This window comes from Talpa occidentalis, unplaced genomic scaffold, assembly GCF_014898055.3.
Source record: "Talpa occidentalis isolate TD23 unplaced genomic scaffold, MPIMG_talOcc4v2.1 talOcc4.8, whole genome shotgun sequence".
NCBI classification, from domain to species: Eukaryota; Metazoa; Chordata; class Mammalia; order Eulipotyphla; family Talpidae; genus Talpa; species Talpa occidentalis.
Genome location: NW_023605194.1, coordinates 22,567,061 through 22,583,985, shown reverse-complemented (window position 1 = coordinate 22,583,985; position 16,925 = coordinate 22,567,061). Strand labels below are relative to the sequence as shown.

The following is a 16,925-nucleotide window of genomic DNA, read 5'->3' as shown; positions in this document are numbered from 1 at the left end:
CCAATCTGATTGATTGGCAGTTGCTTGAAAGAGTCCCACGATCAGCTTACACTGTTTGTGATGAGGATGGAGGAGAGGGGCATAAAGCATGCCTTCTAGAAGCTAGTTAGTTCCTCCCAGGCAGCACACTGGAAACTTGGGGTCACCGCCATCAGGGAGGCAGGTCCTATTAGGATACAAGCAATTGGTGGAAATTCTCTTATGAAGGCCACAAGGGACGAGAACCCTGATCCACTCTCTTGATTTTTACTTTTTCTGTGAAAAGTAAAACTTTCAATTAAAGGAGCCACATGAAAAAAGTGTGACTCTGTATTATCCATTTCCAGATAAATAACCTTAAGCAAGATTAAAAAGAAATAACACACCTATGGGCTGACCTCTATTTTGCTTGGTGACCTTGAACAAGTCATAGCCTCATTGTGTACCAGTTTTCTTCTCCAAAATTGGGGTTTGGAAGTAGATATCTAAAGGTCCTTTCAAACTCTAAAATTTTATGATAGATTAAAGGGTTTATTTTTTTAGAAGTAGACCTTCAGCAGTTTTTCTCTCCAGTTTCTTCTATAAACTTTAGGCCAACCTGTGGGTTTTCCTTTCTGAGCATATTAAATATATTTTTAGCAAAATAGATTTTCGGCAGGTTTCTACAGCAATTCCCTTCCAGGGGCCAAGGCCAGACAGGAACAAGTCCTCATTAGTGTGGAGCCTGAATTCACCTGAATGAAACAGAGATGGAAGGTCGCCCCCGGCCAGGTGGGAGGAGAACGGGGCAGAAAAACATGTGCTTTACATGCCATCCCTCTGTCAGAGGCACCCAGTGACCCACCAGGGCTGCTCAGTACCAGTGGAAGGTAGAGGGTGAGTTTGGGCCTGTCTTGATGGTGGATGGGGGCGTAGAAGTATCATCCGTACTCTCTGGACTCAGATGTAGGAAACCATTCAAATGCCCCTGTTCATCTTCACATTCAGGGTGGTGTCCCACCTGCAGCAGCAGCATTATCTAGGAATTTGTTAGACACGCAGAATCTTGGGCTCCATACCAGGCCTACTAAACATTTTTTAAAAGATTTATTTATTTATGCATACAAGAGCTGGGGTACAGGTCAGAGGTGTTGGGGTGAGAGGATTCACCAGAGACAGAGTGGGCAACAGAATAGACAGACTGACTGAAACACTGCTGAGAGGAGAGGAGCAGTGGGCAAGGCAGGAGAGGTCTGCTGTGCCATGTAGGTTGCTCCCTGGCCAGCCAGGGATCGAACTCGTGCTGCAAAGGCTGCGGATTGCTTCATAGTGTGTTGCTTTACCCCTTGTGCCACCAGGGAGGCCCCGTACTAAACATTTTTACAAGACTTTAGATGCATGTTAAGGTTTGAGAAGCTCTGTTCAACCTTAGGTATACACTAGGGTCACTTGGAGATCTTTGAAAAATACTCTTGCCTGATAATGATTCCTTGTCTATGACACCAAAATCATAGGCTACGAAGAAACAGTGGATAATATGGACTACTATATCTACACTTAAAATTTTAGTACATCAAAGGACACTATCAACAGGGTGAAACGACAAAATGGGAGAAAAGATTTGCAAATCCTATTTCAGATAAGAGATGACTACCCAGAATATATAAAGAACTCCTATGTCTCAACAACAAAAACAACCCTATTCAAAATGGCCAGAGAACTTTAATAAAACTTTCTCCCATAGAAGACATACACACGGCCAATAAACACGGCACAACAGCACCCATGCGAGGGAAAAGCAAATCAAGACCACAATAACACTTTAATAGAGGGCTACAATAAAAAAAAAATTAGAAAATAACAATTGTTGGTGTGGATGTAGAGAAATTGGGACCCTCATGCATTGCTGGTGGGGAAGCAAAATGGTGTAGCCACTGGAAAATTCTTATGTAGCAGTTCTTCAAAAAATTTAAAGTACAATTACCATGTGCTGCAGTGATGCCACCTGGGTATATACCCAAAAGAATTGAAATACATGCCAGGATCATAGTAGCATTATTTACAATAGCCAAAAGATGGAAGCAAGACAAGTGGCATCAATAAATTGAATGCCTAAACAGAATGTGGCATACACATACAAAGGAATACTATATGTCTTAAAAAGGAAGGAGATTTTTGACACGTGCTACAGCATGGCTGAACTTTGAAGACATACAAAGAGAACAAAGTCAGTCATGAAAGGATATATACTGTATGATTCCATTTATATCAGTTACCACAGCAGTCAAATTCATAGTGACAGAAAGTGTATTGGGGCTGGGCGGAGGGAGAATAGGGAGTTAGAGCTTAATGGAGTTTCAGTTTGGAAAGTGAAAAGTTCTGGAAAGTGATGGTAGTGATCATTGCACACTAATGTGAATGGATTTAATGTTACTGAACTGTACACTTAAAAATGGTTAAAATGGCCGAGGAGAGGTGGCGTGCGGTCGGTGGAGGCAGCAGCTCCTGCAGCCCTGGTGACCCCTCTGCCATTGGGCTGGCACTGGACCCTGCCACCACCACGCCCATGACGGGCCGCTTCCCGATCTACCACATCCTGCAGTACCTGAACCAGGGCGAAGTGGTGTTCAAGGAGTTGATGAAGGTCATGATGGTGAACTACAACACGCATGGGGAGCTGGGCGAGGGTGCCAGGAAATTTGTGTTTTTTCAACATACCTCAGATCCAGTACAAAAACCCTTGGGTGCAGATCATGATGTTTACGAACATGATGCCATCACCCTTCCTGCCGTTCTACTTAGATACTGGGAAGCAGGTGCTTGTGGATATGGAGACCAAGAGCAATAAGGAGATCATGGAGCGCATCAAGAAAATCTTGGAGAAGAATGAGGAGACCCTCAATAGAGGGGAGCTGGAGAAAAAGCGATTTCCCACCCAGGCAACTTTGGCCCCTGAAAGCACTGCCCGCAGGAGTGCATGTGCAGGAGGAAGGACACATGCCCTGCCCAGGCCTGCTGCCCTTACCCAAGGAGATGACGGGGAAGTACCAAGTCACTCTGAAAGCCAGTGCCCAGGACTAGGCCCGGGCCCGAGGGGGTGGTCCCACCCTGCTCACGGGCTCGCCCCTGATTCTGTCCCCAAGACTGGAAAGTCTTAGCAATAAAAGGGTCCCTTTTACACACCTGTGTAAAAGGGGAGGGGCAACTGAGGAAGGGCTGTCTGCAGTTGAGCTGCTAACTGAATGTTCTCACTCTGTCATGTCAACAAAATGCTTTTTAATTACTTGAAAAAAATGAAAATGGTTAAAATGCTAAGTTTTATGTTATGTATATTTTACCATACCAAAAAAAAAAAAAAATCTCATTCCAAGATAGTCTCACTTCATTGGTATGGAATGAAGCGGGGGCAGCAGAGTTTTAGAGCTCCCCACGTGGTTCTAATATGTTGCAGAATTTGAGAAACACTTTTCTATACCAGTGCTTCTCAACTTCAACGGGTGTGTGAATCACCTGGTGGTCTTGTTAAAAGGCAGATTCTGATTCAACAGATCTGCAGTAGGGCCCAAGAGTCCATATTTCTAACAAGCTCCAGGGTAAACCTAATGGTCCTGTCCCACAAGCTATGCATTGCACAGGAAGGTTCATACTTTAGCTTCCAGAGTCAAGAAATTGGCTATGGACTAGAGAATGGAGGTCTGAGATTGGTATAAGAAGCTAGAGGCAGATCATCTGCCTCCAGATCGTCGGAGCCGAAATCAATCGATGTCTATGCAGTCTCCAGGGCTGCAGGCTCAGTTTATCATTATACATTCAAGCACTAGCTGTCTTCAGCTCAAAGTCAAATTACCACAATTGATGTGGAGTGACAAAGAGGGATACTGACTCAAATTTTTGCAAAGATGTGGGAATAGGGGGAAGGTTGGAACTGGAGGCTGTCAGGTCAAGGAGACAAGAGAGAGCTACCATGACAGGCCAGGGCCTAGAGAAAATGAGGTATGGGCACAAATTTGCAGACCAAGACAGAGATAAATGCAAACCTGTTCCCCAAAGCCATCAAAATGCTCAACTAATATTTGTTAAATGAAGAAAGGAAGGAATATGTCCAAATGATAATGTGAAATAGCAGAATTGCTGCGACCGGTCATAGAGCTATTTAAAAACTGTCCTTCCTTCAAGCAGTGCCTCTCAAGCTGTGTCATGCTTAGGAATCACCTGAAGGAATGTCGGTAAAATGCAGATTCTGATGTGGTCGATCGCAGATGGGCCCTGAGATTCTGCATCCCAACAAGCTGTCAGGTGACGCTGAGACTGCTGGGCTACAGACTCCACTGTCAGTAGCAAGGCTCTAGCCCAGTGGCGCTGAACCCCAGCCACCTCATAGAAACCTGGAGGTTTGAGAAACATGCAGCTCTCCCCAGGTCCCCCACCCAGTTTCTGGTTGAATTGATCTGGGGTGGAGCTTGGGTGCTGTGTATTTTTAGAAGCTCCTCAGATGGTGTTAATGGGCCGTCTGGGTTGAGAACCCCTACCCCGGACTCGGGGTCCCCAGATGGGAGTGCAAGCTGCAATTTGATTTGAAGTGAAAAATGTCTCTGCTACCCAAATTCATCACCAGCTTGTTGAATTACATGAGCAAATCTGTTTAGATGGAGAACGTCAAGGGAGAAGGTGGGATATGGAGTTTGGGGAGAGGCAAAGCAGGGTGCTCCCACCTGAAGCAGAAGGGCTGGGGACACCCGGTGGCCTCACATCTTACATGGCTGGTCGGGAAAGTTCCTGTCTCAACGCTGTGAACATTTGAATCTTTGAGGAAAATGTGGAGAGAAGTTAAAAATGGAGCTTAAAAAAATTGAGTTAAAAAGTAGGTTGAACTGAGGGTTTTTGCTTGCTTTCTTGAACGCTGTGTGTGGAGTACTCACTGTGTATTCCCAAGACTGTGAGTAGCGCTCAGAGCCAGGGAAGACACAAAGTGGCAAATAAGTGGCATAAGTGGGCAGGACAGGGAGGGGCCGCGCAGCCCAGGTGACCTGGCTGAATATCAAAGGCAGAGGGGCACAGGGCCAGGGTGACAGCAGGTGCCTCCGTGGGAATGTGGGCTGCTCCCACTGGGGAGACGCTTTACCAGGGCAAGAAATGATAGGACTGTGTTTCAGGCGTGAGAAGAATTGCTTTGTAATAATAATTTCTTTAAAATGCTCTATAAGCAAACTTTTTGAATAATCTTCAGTGGGATGGAGAGAGAGAAAAAAAAAACCTAACCGAAATCTGGAGTTGGGGCTGGGGTACGAATCTCAACCCACCATAAAGCAGCTGCTGGCCCTGGTTTGTCAGCGTCCTGGTGCACAACCCGGTGGGCACAGGACATGCCAGGGGGTGGGGTGGGGATTGTCTCTCGGAGTCGGGAGGCAGCAGGGCAGTGCTCACTGCTCGTTACCCCTCTTTTTGTGCAGAAAGTGCTATGGTCTTGAGACACTGGCTGTGGGTCACATGCAGGCAGGCTCAGTTTTCTGTGGCCTCGGGACTCTGCTGAATTGGGTCTGAAAACTGGTAACCAAGCAACCTAGATTTCTGATGTGGGGTCAGGCAGCTGTGGGGAGAGGCTTTGAGGGCGATTTCCAGGGCAAGCAGTTCTTTAGCAATTATCGAAAGAGCCGAGGACACCACCCAGAGCTCTCACAGAAGCCAGAGCCCTGGATACTTCAGATGCTGGGAACAAGCAGGGTGCACAGACCCCTTTCCAGGCCCACGGGGAGCAGAGTTGCTTGGGAGAGGCAGCTGTGGGACCACAATTTCTACAGAGACCCCCCCAAAGAAGCATCTGGAACTAAAGCATCATAGACTTAGATGAGCTAAGAGAAGCTCCCCAGCTCTTCTCCCACGAGGACACTTCCATGAGCCGGGGCTGTGCTGGAGCGGCCGGGAGAAAGAGCAGCGTTGGCAGGACAGGGTGAGGGGTGTGGGAAGAAGGAGCACAGACATATCTAGATTAACCTGGGGGCAGGGGTGAGCTGATGAAGCCTTCCTTAGAGGTCGGTGGGGTGGCTGAACATTAAAGGAGGCTAAGAAGTTAGCTGATGAGGAGAGGCAGGCTCCGCAAAGGCCTGGGGGCCCACTGTCACCCCAACCTGTCCTTTGAGCACTGCCTGCTCCCTGGCTCATGAGTTAGGTGAAGCATTCATCCGGATTCTCATCCAGACGACATTCTATGTTAGAACAATGGTTTTCAACTGAGGGTGATTCTGCACCCCTATCCCCACCCTGGGAACAAGTGTCAATGTCTGGAGATATTTGGGGTTGTTACAACCAGGCAAGGAAATGGGGATACTACTGGCATCTAGTGGGTAGGGGCCAGAGTTGCTGCCAAACATCTTATAATGCAGGGCACAGCACCCACAACAGAGATTTATCCCGTCCCAGACCTCAACGGTGCAAGACAGAGAAACGCTGGAAGGTTCTGTGGTCCTGGTGTCCCTCTTCCGCCCAACCACTGCTCCCAAGGGCCAGAGGAGGCACATAGCAGGTCGGTCAGTTTGGAAAAACTGGCATGGGAGCCCTTTCTGGACCTGCCTCCCCGCAGGGCACATTCTCTGCCATGTGCTGAACTTGGCCAGGTGGGCTTGGCCCTGCCCCCGCCCAGAGGGAGGGCGGCAGTGGGGGGTGTGGGTGCACTGACAGGCTCCTGGAGCCCTCTGGCATCCTGGCCTTCCACACACCTGTACCTACAATGATGGTGCCTGCACCCCTTCCCCCTCTCTCCTCCTCCCGCTTTCTCTCTCGCAGGCTCTGAATGTGAGCAGGGGAGTGGCCGCTATTCCCTGGGCCCCTGCAAACCCTGACACTGTCACTCACATTGGAAATCTCGTGTCATATTTGGTCTTGCTTCTTCCTCCTTCACAACCACTGAGTCATGAAGTCAATTCCCGTTCATGAATCTCTGGGAAAGCTGTCCAGTCTTTCCATCCCCCCTGCTGGGGGCTCGCTCCCTTTATCCTTCACCCAGGCAACAGCAACACTTGCTAACTGCTCTCCCCTCTTCCTCTCATCTCACCCCACTTCCACATTCCTCAGAGCAGAATTCCAAATCTCAGAGCAGATCGTGCCACTATTTAGTCCAATTCCCAGGCCCTGTCTACACACATGGCCAGCACAGTTGGCTGCAGGCCCATGTATCAAACACCGTATAAGAAACAGGCGTAATGATAACACTCACTGCCACTGTCTGTGCCAGGCATTGCTCTAACCGTCCCCACAGATGGGCCCACTGAATCCTCGGTAACCTTGTGAGCTAGGGACTACTGTCGTCCCATTGCACAGATGAATAAACTAAGGTACAGAGAGGTTAAGTAACTTGCCTAAGATCACACAGTTAGTATGTAATGGAGCCAGGATTTGTGCCTAAACCTTGTAGCTCTAGAATTGTTCTTGGACACTACTCTATATAATTTCTCTCACTATTCCAAGTTTGTCTTAAGCCAAATGAGACAGGCACATGGGAAGGAGTAAGCACCTCTGCTTGGAGCAGTGGGGAAGGCCTAAGAGAGCGGGAGTGGTGAGCTAGCCAAAGGGTCAAAGTAGGAAAGTGCTGCAGGCTGTGGGGCCAGCATGTGCACCCCCTAAGTAGGTCTGTGCAGCTCAGGGAGGTGGCTGGAGTGTGGCATGGAGGCAGGCAACTGGCGGGAGGGAGGCTGGAAAAAACTGTGGAGACCTCATGGGTAACAAGAGCCAAAGGGTTGGGGAATGACATGGCTGGAGTGGTGTTTAGAAAAAACTCAGTAGAGCTGGGATGTGAAGGGACAGGGCTGGAAGCAGAGGGGCCAGTTAAAAAGCAAATACTGTGGCCAAAGTGGGAGAGAGAACAGGAAGCTGCTATTCATTCATTCATTCATTCATCCACCCATCCATTCATTCACTCAACATTTGTGCACCTACTCCATGTCAAGCACCTTCTCTATGTCTATATTCTGAATAGCTGAGAACAAAATTAAGGTCGTGCTGGGTGGAATGCATCCTGATGCCCAGTCATCAGTGTTTCTCTTCCCTGTGCTCTGTCCTGGTCCTCCGTGCTGCCAGTTTGAAAGACAAACACCAGCCCGTTGCACCTCCCCTTCCCCTGGGGCCACCACATCCTATGCATCTTCCGCAGCACAGAAAATAGAAGGCTGCCTCCACCTTCCCTCTACCTGGAGTGCACGCAGACACTGCCTGCAGCTGCGCTCATAGAGAGGAGACTTGGTCCTGCTCCAGCAAAAGACAGACCAAAACTCAGGGGACCCGGGCTAGGAGGTGCCACGGAGACCAGCAGGCTAATGAAATGGTGTCTGTGAAGGAAGAGCACAGATGGAGTCTCCTAACCTCATGCGCAGGGCAGAACAGGTCCTTAATAAGTATTATTAACTGCCCAGACTTCCTTTTCTGTAAAATGGGGAGTGAAATGAGATGATAGATGCTAGGCAAATGGAAGCACAGGCTTGTGTGGACGATGACGGTGGTGTTGTAGGTACCATCATTACTGCTAATAAACGTTTGTTGACTGCACCAGTGCACCTGAGGAGAGGGAGCCCAGGCCCAGTCGAGCTCCCCTCTGTGAGCAGCTGCCGAGTGCTGAGTGGAAGGCCACGCATGGGGCTGTGTGACTCTGAGGAATGGGTTTGCTTTTGTTACATATTTGTCTAGGGCCCCTATGGAGTTCTGTGACTTCAACACTGCTTTCCAAATGCAGAGCCCCTCAGTGTCCTGTAATAGACACATTCCTCCTTCAATCATTTAGTAGGGGCCTGTGGAGTCAGTTGGAAATGAAAGCAAGACTCCTGGTCCTGCGATGCTTCCAGTCCCCCAGGGGCCACAGTACAGGGAGAGCCGGAGTAGTAACAGGTGCAGAGTCCAGAAGTGGCCCACAGAAGGGAGGATGGGCGGGTCAGCAGCAAAGGCTCTCTGGAGAAGGGGAGCCAGGACCCCACTAGGAGCTCCTTCCAGGAGCTGAGACTCAGGATCAAAGGCAGGGCTATGGCTCAGCTGGTGCTGTTCGGCAGCAGCTAGGGGGTGCAGAAGGGGGCAGGAGGAGGGGGGTGCAGGAGGAGGAGACAGTCTTGCTTATGGACAGCAGTTGGGGCCTTTAGAATCTTCTGTGCCCAGGGAAAGAGCCTGGAGTCACACCACGGGGAGGTTTTGAAGTCGGCCAGAGACATGACCAGACTGGCATTTGAGAACCAGCATCACAGATCTGTGCAGCTGTATGCAGGATGGTTCGGCTGAAAACGAGAGGATGACAGAAGCGTGTGGACCTCCTGGGTGGGGGTGGGGGAGTGGGAATGGTGACCTCCAAAGTCTTTTCCAGGACCAAGAGTCTATGGGTCAGTTTATCTTTTCCTAAATGATTTAAAATGCATTAGTGGACCTTGCTGTTCAAATGTATCCTCCCGGGGAATCTTTCTGTGAAGCAGTGATTCACTGGCTAGTCTGTCTTCAGTGAAAATCCAAATTATCATCTGTTCCATCAGCTTAAAGCAAGGTAAACCTGGGCTAAGCTTCCTTACAGCCTGGTAGAAGGGGGAGGGCAGGGGAGACTCAGAGGGTAGTGAAGAGGAAGAGAAACTTGGCCGTGCTCAAGACTCAGAGTTGGCCCTATCTCGTGGGATGGGTCCTGCATGGGATCCTCAAACCCTGCTTGAAAGTGGAACCTTTAGAGGCCTATGGAAACCTAGGGCCAAGTGCCAGGTCTGGGAAGAAGGATCCAGAAGGAAAGCTGACCTCACTGACCCAGGCAGCGTGGAGAGCCAGCTTGGCTCCATATTAATCACTTACATTCCCTGGTCATTTGTCCAGCCACAGAGGGCCATTGGGCACTGTGCAAGGCACTGAAGTTGTAGCTGAAGTCACTGCCTCCCCAACATCGCTTGGCAGGCAGCATCTCTCCTTAGGGATGCTTCTACCTGAGAAGGCCTCTTTGGATATACATCGCTTCTCAGATGAGAGGTGTATGATCACGATTTCTATGAAAGTCTGTTCTTAGAGACCAGGGACCATGGGAACATGACATCACTTAGAAAGGAGCCGGAGCCGGTGGGTAGTGGAAAGGGCCCATCTACTCAAACCCTCTGATTATAGGGCTGAGACTCAGGGGCTTAGGGGATCCCCGACCTGTGGGCCATTCAGGGCAGGAGCAGGGATGAGATCTCCATAGCAACGCTCCCTGACCCAAGGCAGTAGAGCGGGGTGCAAACTTCTGTCCTCTCATATGAGCCTCAAGTGACCTCCCAGGTGCTGAGAGGGCAGGACCAGGGCCATCTCTTCCATGAAAACACCAGCCCAGCTGCTCCCACCAATCTTACAGGAGCTCCTCTGCCTTTGGGGGGTAGGAGTGGGGCCATGGGTTTGGGCTCCTGGGCCTGTTCCTTCCCAGAAAGCTGTGGTCAGGATTTGCATGAATGACTGTTCCTTAATGACAGATATCCGTCACAGGAGGGCTGGGGTGCAGGTGGAGAGATCTCCACTTGGGGGCTGCTCTCCAGGTAAGTGGGGGCTGCTGTGGGAGGGAAGGGAAGTCCCTGTAGTCCCTCCTCTGGTCACAGGGACATCGTAGCTCAGCTGTGATTCCTGTGACCTTGTCACTGTGCTTGTCAGGTACAAACAAAGATAAGAGTAACTGGAAACAACAGGGAGGGTCATTTTACACTCTCTGCACTCCAGATTCTTCTGTGGCTAATTAAAGTAATATGTCAAAACGTCCCTTGGAAGAGATCTTTAAGAATATGTCTGTTAAGTAAACAAGGTTTTACTAATTAATGACACGCCTCATCCCTCCTTGAAGTTCCTCACGAAACTTTCCTGTGCAGAGGGGTGAGCAGGAAAGGGTGCAGAAGTTGTCACCTCCCCTTCCCGGAGGGAGTGGGGACAAATCCAATCGCTTGTCATTTGCGGAGCTATCAGTTTCTCCTCCGGATGTTGATCAGATTTCCTGGGCTGGAACCAACTCACAGGGCCAGAGTACTGGAATTTTTCCAAGAAGAAAACGCTTTGCTTCTTACGAAGTCAACATGATTTCTTTCAAGGAAATTTTTTATCTTTTTTTTTTTTTAAGTGCCCCAGGCTTTTGAAGGGCAAATCTTTGGACATCTCTTTAACGATGACTATTATCTATCTACTTATCAATTACTAAGACCACCTCGCCTCCCCCCACAACACACACACACACATACATACTCACTCACTCACAGGCACAGGGGTGAAAAAATAATGCACCCAATATTTTACAATGAGTCAGTGGCATAGCCAGAAATAGAACTTTTCCAAACTCCCAATTCTTAATAATAGCAATATTAATAATAGTCTCTTTATAATTTTCTAAGTGTTTTCACAGCTCACATTTAATCTTCACACTTTGGTGGAGTTTGGGTAAGACAGTCTCCAGAGACAGCAGATCTGAGTTCCAGACCAGCTCTGCCACCCTCTTGCTGGGCAACTCTGGTTAGTCTTTTCTCCTCTGCATCTCAGCATCCTTAGCTGTGAAATGGGGGAGCTGGAGGAGACACTCCTAAAACCCTTCCCAGCACGGACCTGCTGTGATTCTCCATGGCCACCCTCTCACCCAGGGTTTCTCAGTCTTGGCACCATGGACATTTTGGGCCAGACAGTTCTGGGTTGGGGGGCTGCACTGTGCATGGTAGGATGTTTGGCCTCATCCCTGGCCTATCCCTACTAGATGCCACTAGCACCCCTACTCCCGTGTGGCAATCGGAAATGTCTCCACACACTGCCCAGTGTCTGGTGGGCAAAGTAACCCCACTAGCCATTGCCCAAGAACTTTAATGAGGTCAAGATCATGAGTGGTTCAGTGGAAAGGTCTTCCTCTCCTCTCCTCTCCTCTCCTCTCCTCTCCCCTAACCCCTTCTCAGCTTTCTGCACACTCTTCCAATACCACCTCCCCATTCCTTGCTGCTTCGCATTTCTTAAATGCCCTAAGTGGTCCAGGGTGTGTTTGGTGTGATAATGAACCAATTGATTTCATACTTTCTCCTTACGGGAGTTCACAGGTTTATGTCCCCTAAGCAACCAGCCAGGTTCCCCAGAAATCCCTTGCAGAGCCCCGACTGGCCTGGAAGCCTATATCTGCAGCCTGCAGGAGGCTCGGTGAGCACGGATTTGTCAGCACTCTTAAATCACTGGGCTCCGAGGAAGGCTTCTCCCAGCACAAAGATCCTTCCCCAGGAATCAATAGCTCAGGGCCTTCCATCACATTCAGAATTATCCTGGGACCTGTAAAATCTCTTTTCCCCAGGCATGGTAGAACCCCCACATGAAAGCCCCATGGTGGGGGAGGGAAGAAGGCCTTGTCCATCAGCCCAGACATTGCTGTGAGCAGAGGCTGATGTGCAAACTGGACGTTCCCAAATAGGAAGCCCCTGTGTGGTTCCCGGTGACCCCCCAATAATATCCCCTACCTACTGGAATCCCTCTGTACGTCTTCCAAAGGCAGGGGAATATTCAACACTCCCTTCCTTAATCTTCATTCTCCTGCGCTCATCAGAGGGCTGCCAACTTCATCATTTAGCAGAGGAGGATACTGAGGCAGAGGCAGAGGTCAAGCTGTTACTCTAAGCAAGCAGAGGAGCCATATTCTCAGCTTGTGTCCTTCCACGCCACTGGACTGCCTTCCCCAGTGAGAGCGGGATAAGGGGCAGTCATCCCGTGGGGCTAGTGCAAGGGACGACGTCCCCTTTCCTCAGGGTCTCATGCCACTTCTCAGAGCCTACATCCCTTCCTCCATTCAAGCAAAAGTCCAGAGAGCCCGTGCTATGGCTCTATCTTATGTCACTTTATTCCTCTGGCCCTATCTGGAGCTAGACCAAGCCTGGAGAATGCAGATGCAACTCTTTAGCTAGAGCTGGGAGCTAACGAGGATCTCTAACACAATGTCCTGGAACCCCACTTTAAAGGAGGGGGTTGTTGCTCGCTGATGGTCCACATTATCCTACCACCTCCTTCCTCCTGAAGATGAAAACCCAATTTGTCTGCGAACCTGGAGGAGACGAGGAACCTTGAGCATCTTCCCTGGCAACAAGCATCCCTTGGGTGAGCCTTAGGGACAGAAGAGGCTCCACCTCTCGGAATTCTGCCTTGGCAGCACCGATTCCTCGTGCATCTGCCAAGGCTCCAAGGGAAGCCAGAGAAACTCCACGAAGCATGCAAAGGAGCAGAGTGGGGAGAGGGAACAGAGGGGGCAGCCCAAAGGCCACTCAGCAAAGCTCCCTCCGAGGGCCCAGCTCAGATGTCAAGAGCCAGACTCACAGAACAGAAAAAGGGCAATGGAAATGGTAGCACCTCCCAGGTCATCCAAGGAGCCCTAACACGAGGAGTTTGCAAAAATCAAACATGCTAGCATTCTGACCTTGAGCTGGGGTCAGCAAGGATGGGGGAATGGGCAAATACTTGTTGGAAATGTACCACTTTGTCCAGGATTTGAACACTAGAGATCCCATAAGGAGTGGTGGACACAGGAGCCCCTTCCAGCATGCCTTAGCAGAGGAAAGAAAGAACTGCAGGCTGGGGGGCCAAGACCACAGCAGGGCTAAATGCATGGACAAAGGCCTGCAGTCACACAGCTTTGGCCTAAGAGACCGCTTGGAATAACAAGACAAGGGATGGGGAAGGGGAAGGAATTATTAGGAATTTCTATTACCTGGATAAGAAATTTATCTGTACTCTGCCTCCTCACTCTGAATGTTAGACGCAAAGGAAATTTCCCCAGATTTACTAATTTACTAAATGTATTAATTTACCAATGTCTGATCAGTCAGCAATTTCTGAGTATTATTGCGCAGACGCCACACATTCATCTCCCATAGAAAATAGGAAGCAGGTCCTGGGAGCTGAACAAGCTCTGGGTAGAGAACTGGGGATCCTGAGGCCTGGTCCTACCTCCTCCACCAAATAGCCACAAGACCTTGGGCAAGAGACTTGCCTTTCTTGACTTCAGTTTTCTCATCTCATGCTCCTGTGAGTATTGAGGATGGGATGGCATTGGACTAGATGCTCAAAGATGTCTCTTCTAACTGGAATGTTATTGGTCTCTACAAGTTCCTAATGAGCTCAAAGAAGACCCCAGTGCCAAGCATAAAGGAATGATCTCAGAGAGTGGGTGGTGCTGAGAACCAGCTGTTTCTGTTGGAATGTTGTACTTGCATTTGCCATGGTGCACCTGAGATCACAGGACCATGTGAGGTCCAGGAAGCTTGTGGACGGGCTTCCATCACGAAGGTGATGGTTGGGGGCTATGGCCTGAGCTTGCTTAAGCCCTGAGTTATTCTGGTCAGGGAAGGGCAAGAAGTTAAGCAGTGGCCCTGAGCTGGGTGTCTTTGGCGCCCCCTACTGGACAGCAATGAGTCTGCTACACCTTTAAGATTCTAGCCTCTCAGCAGGCAGCATGGATGATTGAGAACAAGAGGCTGTCACAGCTGTTTAATAGGACTACCTGCCTGATCAGTGTGCCTCTCGCCATAAGAGTTCATGTTTCACTCCCTAGAATTACACAGGCCATTGACCCACACATTTACAGGGGCACTCCTGTGCAATGATAGGGACATCTTGACCAAACATTAAGATAGCAAGTAATAAATTTCAGGGTTCAGAACACCAGGTGCAGCCCAGATGGAGAGAAGGGAAGAAAGAGCAACAAGCAGGTATTTTACTGCAAAAATCCCCAGCGGAGGGATGGTGTTGGGAAATGCAGCAGAAAAATGTTAACTGCAGGCAAAGAGTAGAGCTGGGTTTGGGGGCAGCCCCAGAAGGATCTCCAGGCTGAAGCTGATGTTCTAGGAGTTCAAAATGCCGACCCATGTTCAGGGGTGGGGTAGAGGTGAAGGACACAGTCCTGACTGAGCAGCTGCAAAGCAGGCCACTACCACCCGCCTTAGACCTTCTTCAGAGTCCATAGGTACCAACTGCAAACCAGAATATTCCAAATTGTGCTCCAGTGTGCCAACACCAAGACCCTGAACTCCCTCTGTTGCCTTTTAAATTGACTTTAGGACTTGCTGCCAGGAGGATTTCTTAATCATCAGAGGGAATGAAAACACTTCCTCAAAGGCCCATATTGGAACAACCGCCATATTCCCACTTTTCCATCCTCCACCCCCCCCCCTTCCTCATGGCTGAGAGTAAGCCATGTGGCACAGTGTGACTCTTGAAATTTGCTCTAATTCAGTGTTGGGTCTCTCCAGCCCCATGCCAGTGGGGTCAAAAATCTCCAATCCATAGCTTTCCTCTTTCCACATGCATTTCCTCCTGATTCAAGGCAGCACTACAGAGCTGCCCCCTAATCTGGAACCCTCTTCCATTCGTTTCCACCTGGCTTCCCTTGAAGTACTGCACCCATCCCAGAAGACACCTCAAGTGTGACTCAAGACTATGTCCTGCCTGGAGAGCTGAAGCGCCTTCTGGGGAGCACAGGAGCCACACTAGGTGCACTGCCCCACCAGCAATAGTAATATTCATTAGTCATTCCTGGAGGAAGGAAGGGGGCTGTTCCCTCCCCAACCCCATAAACATTTCCTGGCCACTCTGGAAGGCTCCCATCCAGGCTGGGATGACTTTGGATTCTTGAGTTGGTTTCTGCAGAAACAGTACTAACCAGAGCTCCCAACTACTGTACTGTGAAGAAACCCGCTGCATTGCTGGGCATGCCCCCAACGCCGGCCTGCTGCCCCACCAAAGCCTCCATGTGCCCCCACGGGGCCGAGGAGGACCCCTGGTTCCCTTGGAATGCCTGAAGCTGGCTTGCCTGAGACAGACTGAAAGCCAGCAGACCACACCTCGGTCCAGCAAAGGCAGCTGGCAGCTATGCCGCGCGCAGGGCTGGCTCTCGGAGCTCCCTGCCACCCAGCGCTGTGCCCGGGAGCTCGCCTTCCCTGGGGAAGAAGCGCCAGCCCCACGGGGCTTCTACCCATCCTGAAAGCTTAGCACCCGGCCGAGGCCAGCAACTGCCGTGACCAGGAGCCGAGCCCGCCTGGTTAGGTGTCTCCCCAACAACCCCGGCACATCCTTCCTCACCTGCTCCGCCCCCCTCCCAGCCCCGCGCCCCCTTCCCAAACAGCTGACCTCCAGCGCGCCCCCAACACCTTCCTTGTCAGCTGTGCGGCTGTCGCCCCTACACCTCGGCTCCCACCTCTCCACCTCCAGCCGGCCCCTGCCTCGCCCCCAGCCCGCGGGGGAGGCTCTGCGCGCCAGGCGAGTCCAGCGCCTCTTGGCAAGTTGGAAGCAACGCCGCGGCCACGGCCGCCCTCCCCGGGTCCCCGGCGGCGGCCTCGCCACCCCTGCGGGCGGGTCCGGAGGGGCTCCCAGGGCGGGAGAAACTTTCTCCGCCTGAAGGGGTGGGGGCCCCGCGCAGGTACTCACGCCGGGGTCGGCGCTCGGAGTCATCGTCCCGCTCTCGGCCCCGCCGCCGGGGGGCGTGGGAGCGCGGGGCTCGTGCCGGCTCTGCGCCGCCGCCTTCCGCGCCCAGTCCGGTCCCGGGCTGGCCTCGAGCCTCCCGCCCCGACGCCGCTCGCCCGCTTTATACAACTCCACTCGAGCGCGCCCGGGCTTATGTAAAGGCTGGCGGAGACCCGCAGCCAATGGCGCGGCGGCTGGAGCCGGGGGCCCGGGGGTGGGGGGCGCCCGCGCGGCCAATCGCGGCCGGGGGAGCCCGGGGAGCCGGTGGGGGGAGGGGGCGCCTCCCCGCGCTGATTTAGGAGCCGGGATTGCGGTGGCAGCAGCCGGCGGCCCGGCCGGCCGGGCGCTGTGCGGCGCGCGCTGGGGTGGGCGGCGGTGCAGGCGCTGGCGAGGGCGGGCGCACCCCGCGCCCCGCCGCTGCGTCGCGTAACCTTCAGGAGGCGGCGGGGCCTGGCGAGGGGCGAGGGCGGCTGGCTGGGCGCGGGGGGGAGCCGGGGTCCCTCGGGAGGCAGCGCTGGGAAGGAAGCGAGGCCGGGCGGACA

The 16,925-nt window shown here is 51.5% G+C and overlaps 1 protein-coding gene and 1 pseudogene across 3 annotated transcripts in view; one reads left to right on the top strand and one right to left on the bottom strand.

Moving 5' to 3' along the window:
• CRTAC1 (cartilage acidic protein 1) overlaps positions 1-16,709 on the bottom strand; it is a 130,607-nt gene extending 113,898 nt beyond the window's left edge. For 2 of the 3 annotated variants that reach the window (XM_054690194.1, XM_054690193.1), the window contains exon 1: positions 16,348-16,709. In XM_054690194.1, coding sequence (XP_054546169.1) covers positions 16,348-16,371 — 24 coding nt within the window. In that variant the 5' untranslated portion in view covers positions 16,372-16,709. The remainder of the gene's footprint in view (positions 1-16,347) is intronic. The other variant, XM_054690195.1, reaches the window with a different exon arrangement.
• On the top strand, positions 2,420-3,039 carry LOC119234201 (28S ribosomal protein S25, mitochondrial-like; annotated as a pseudogene).
• Positions 16,710-16,925: the final 216 nt, after the last annotated feature.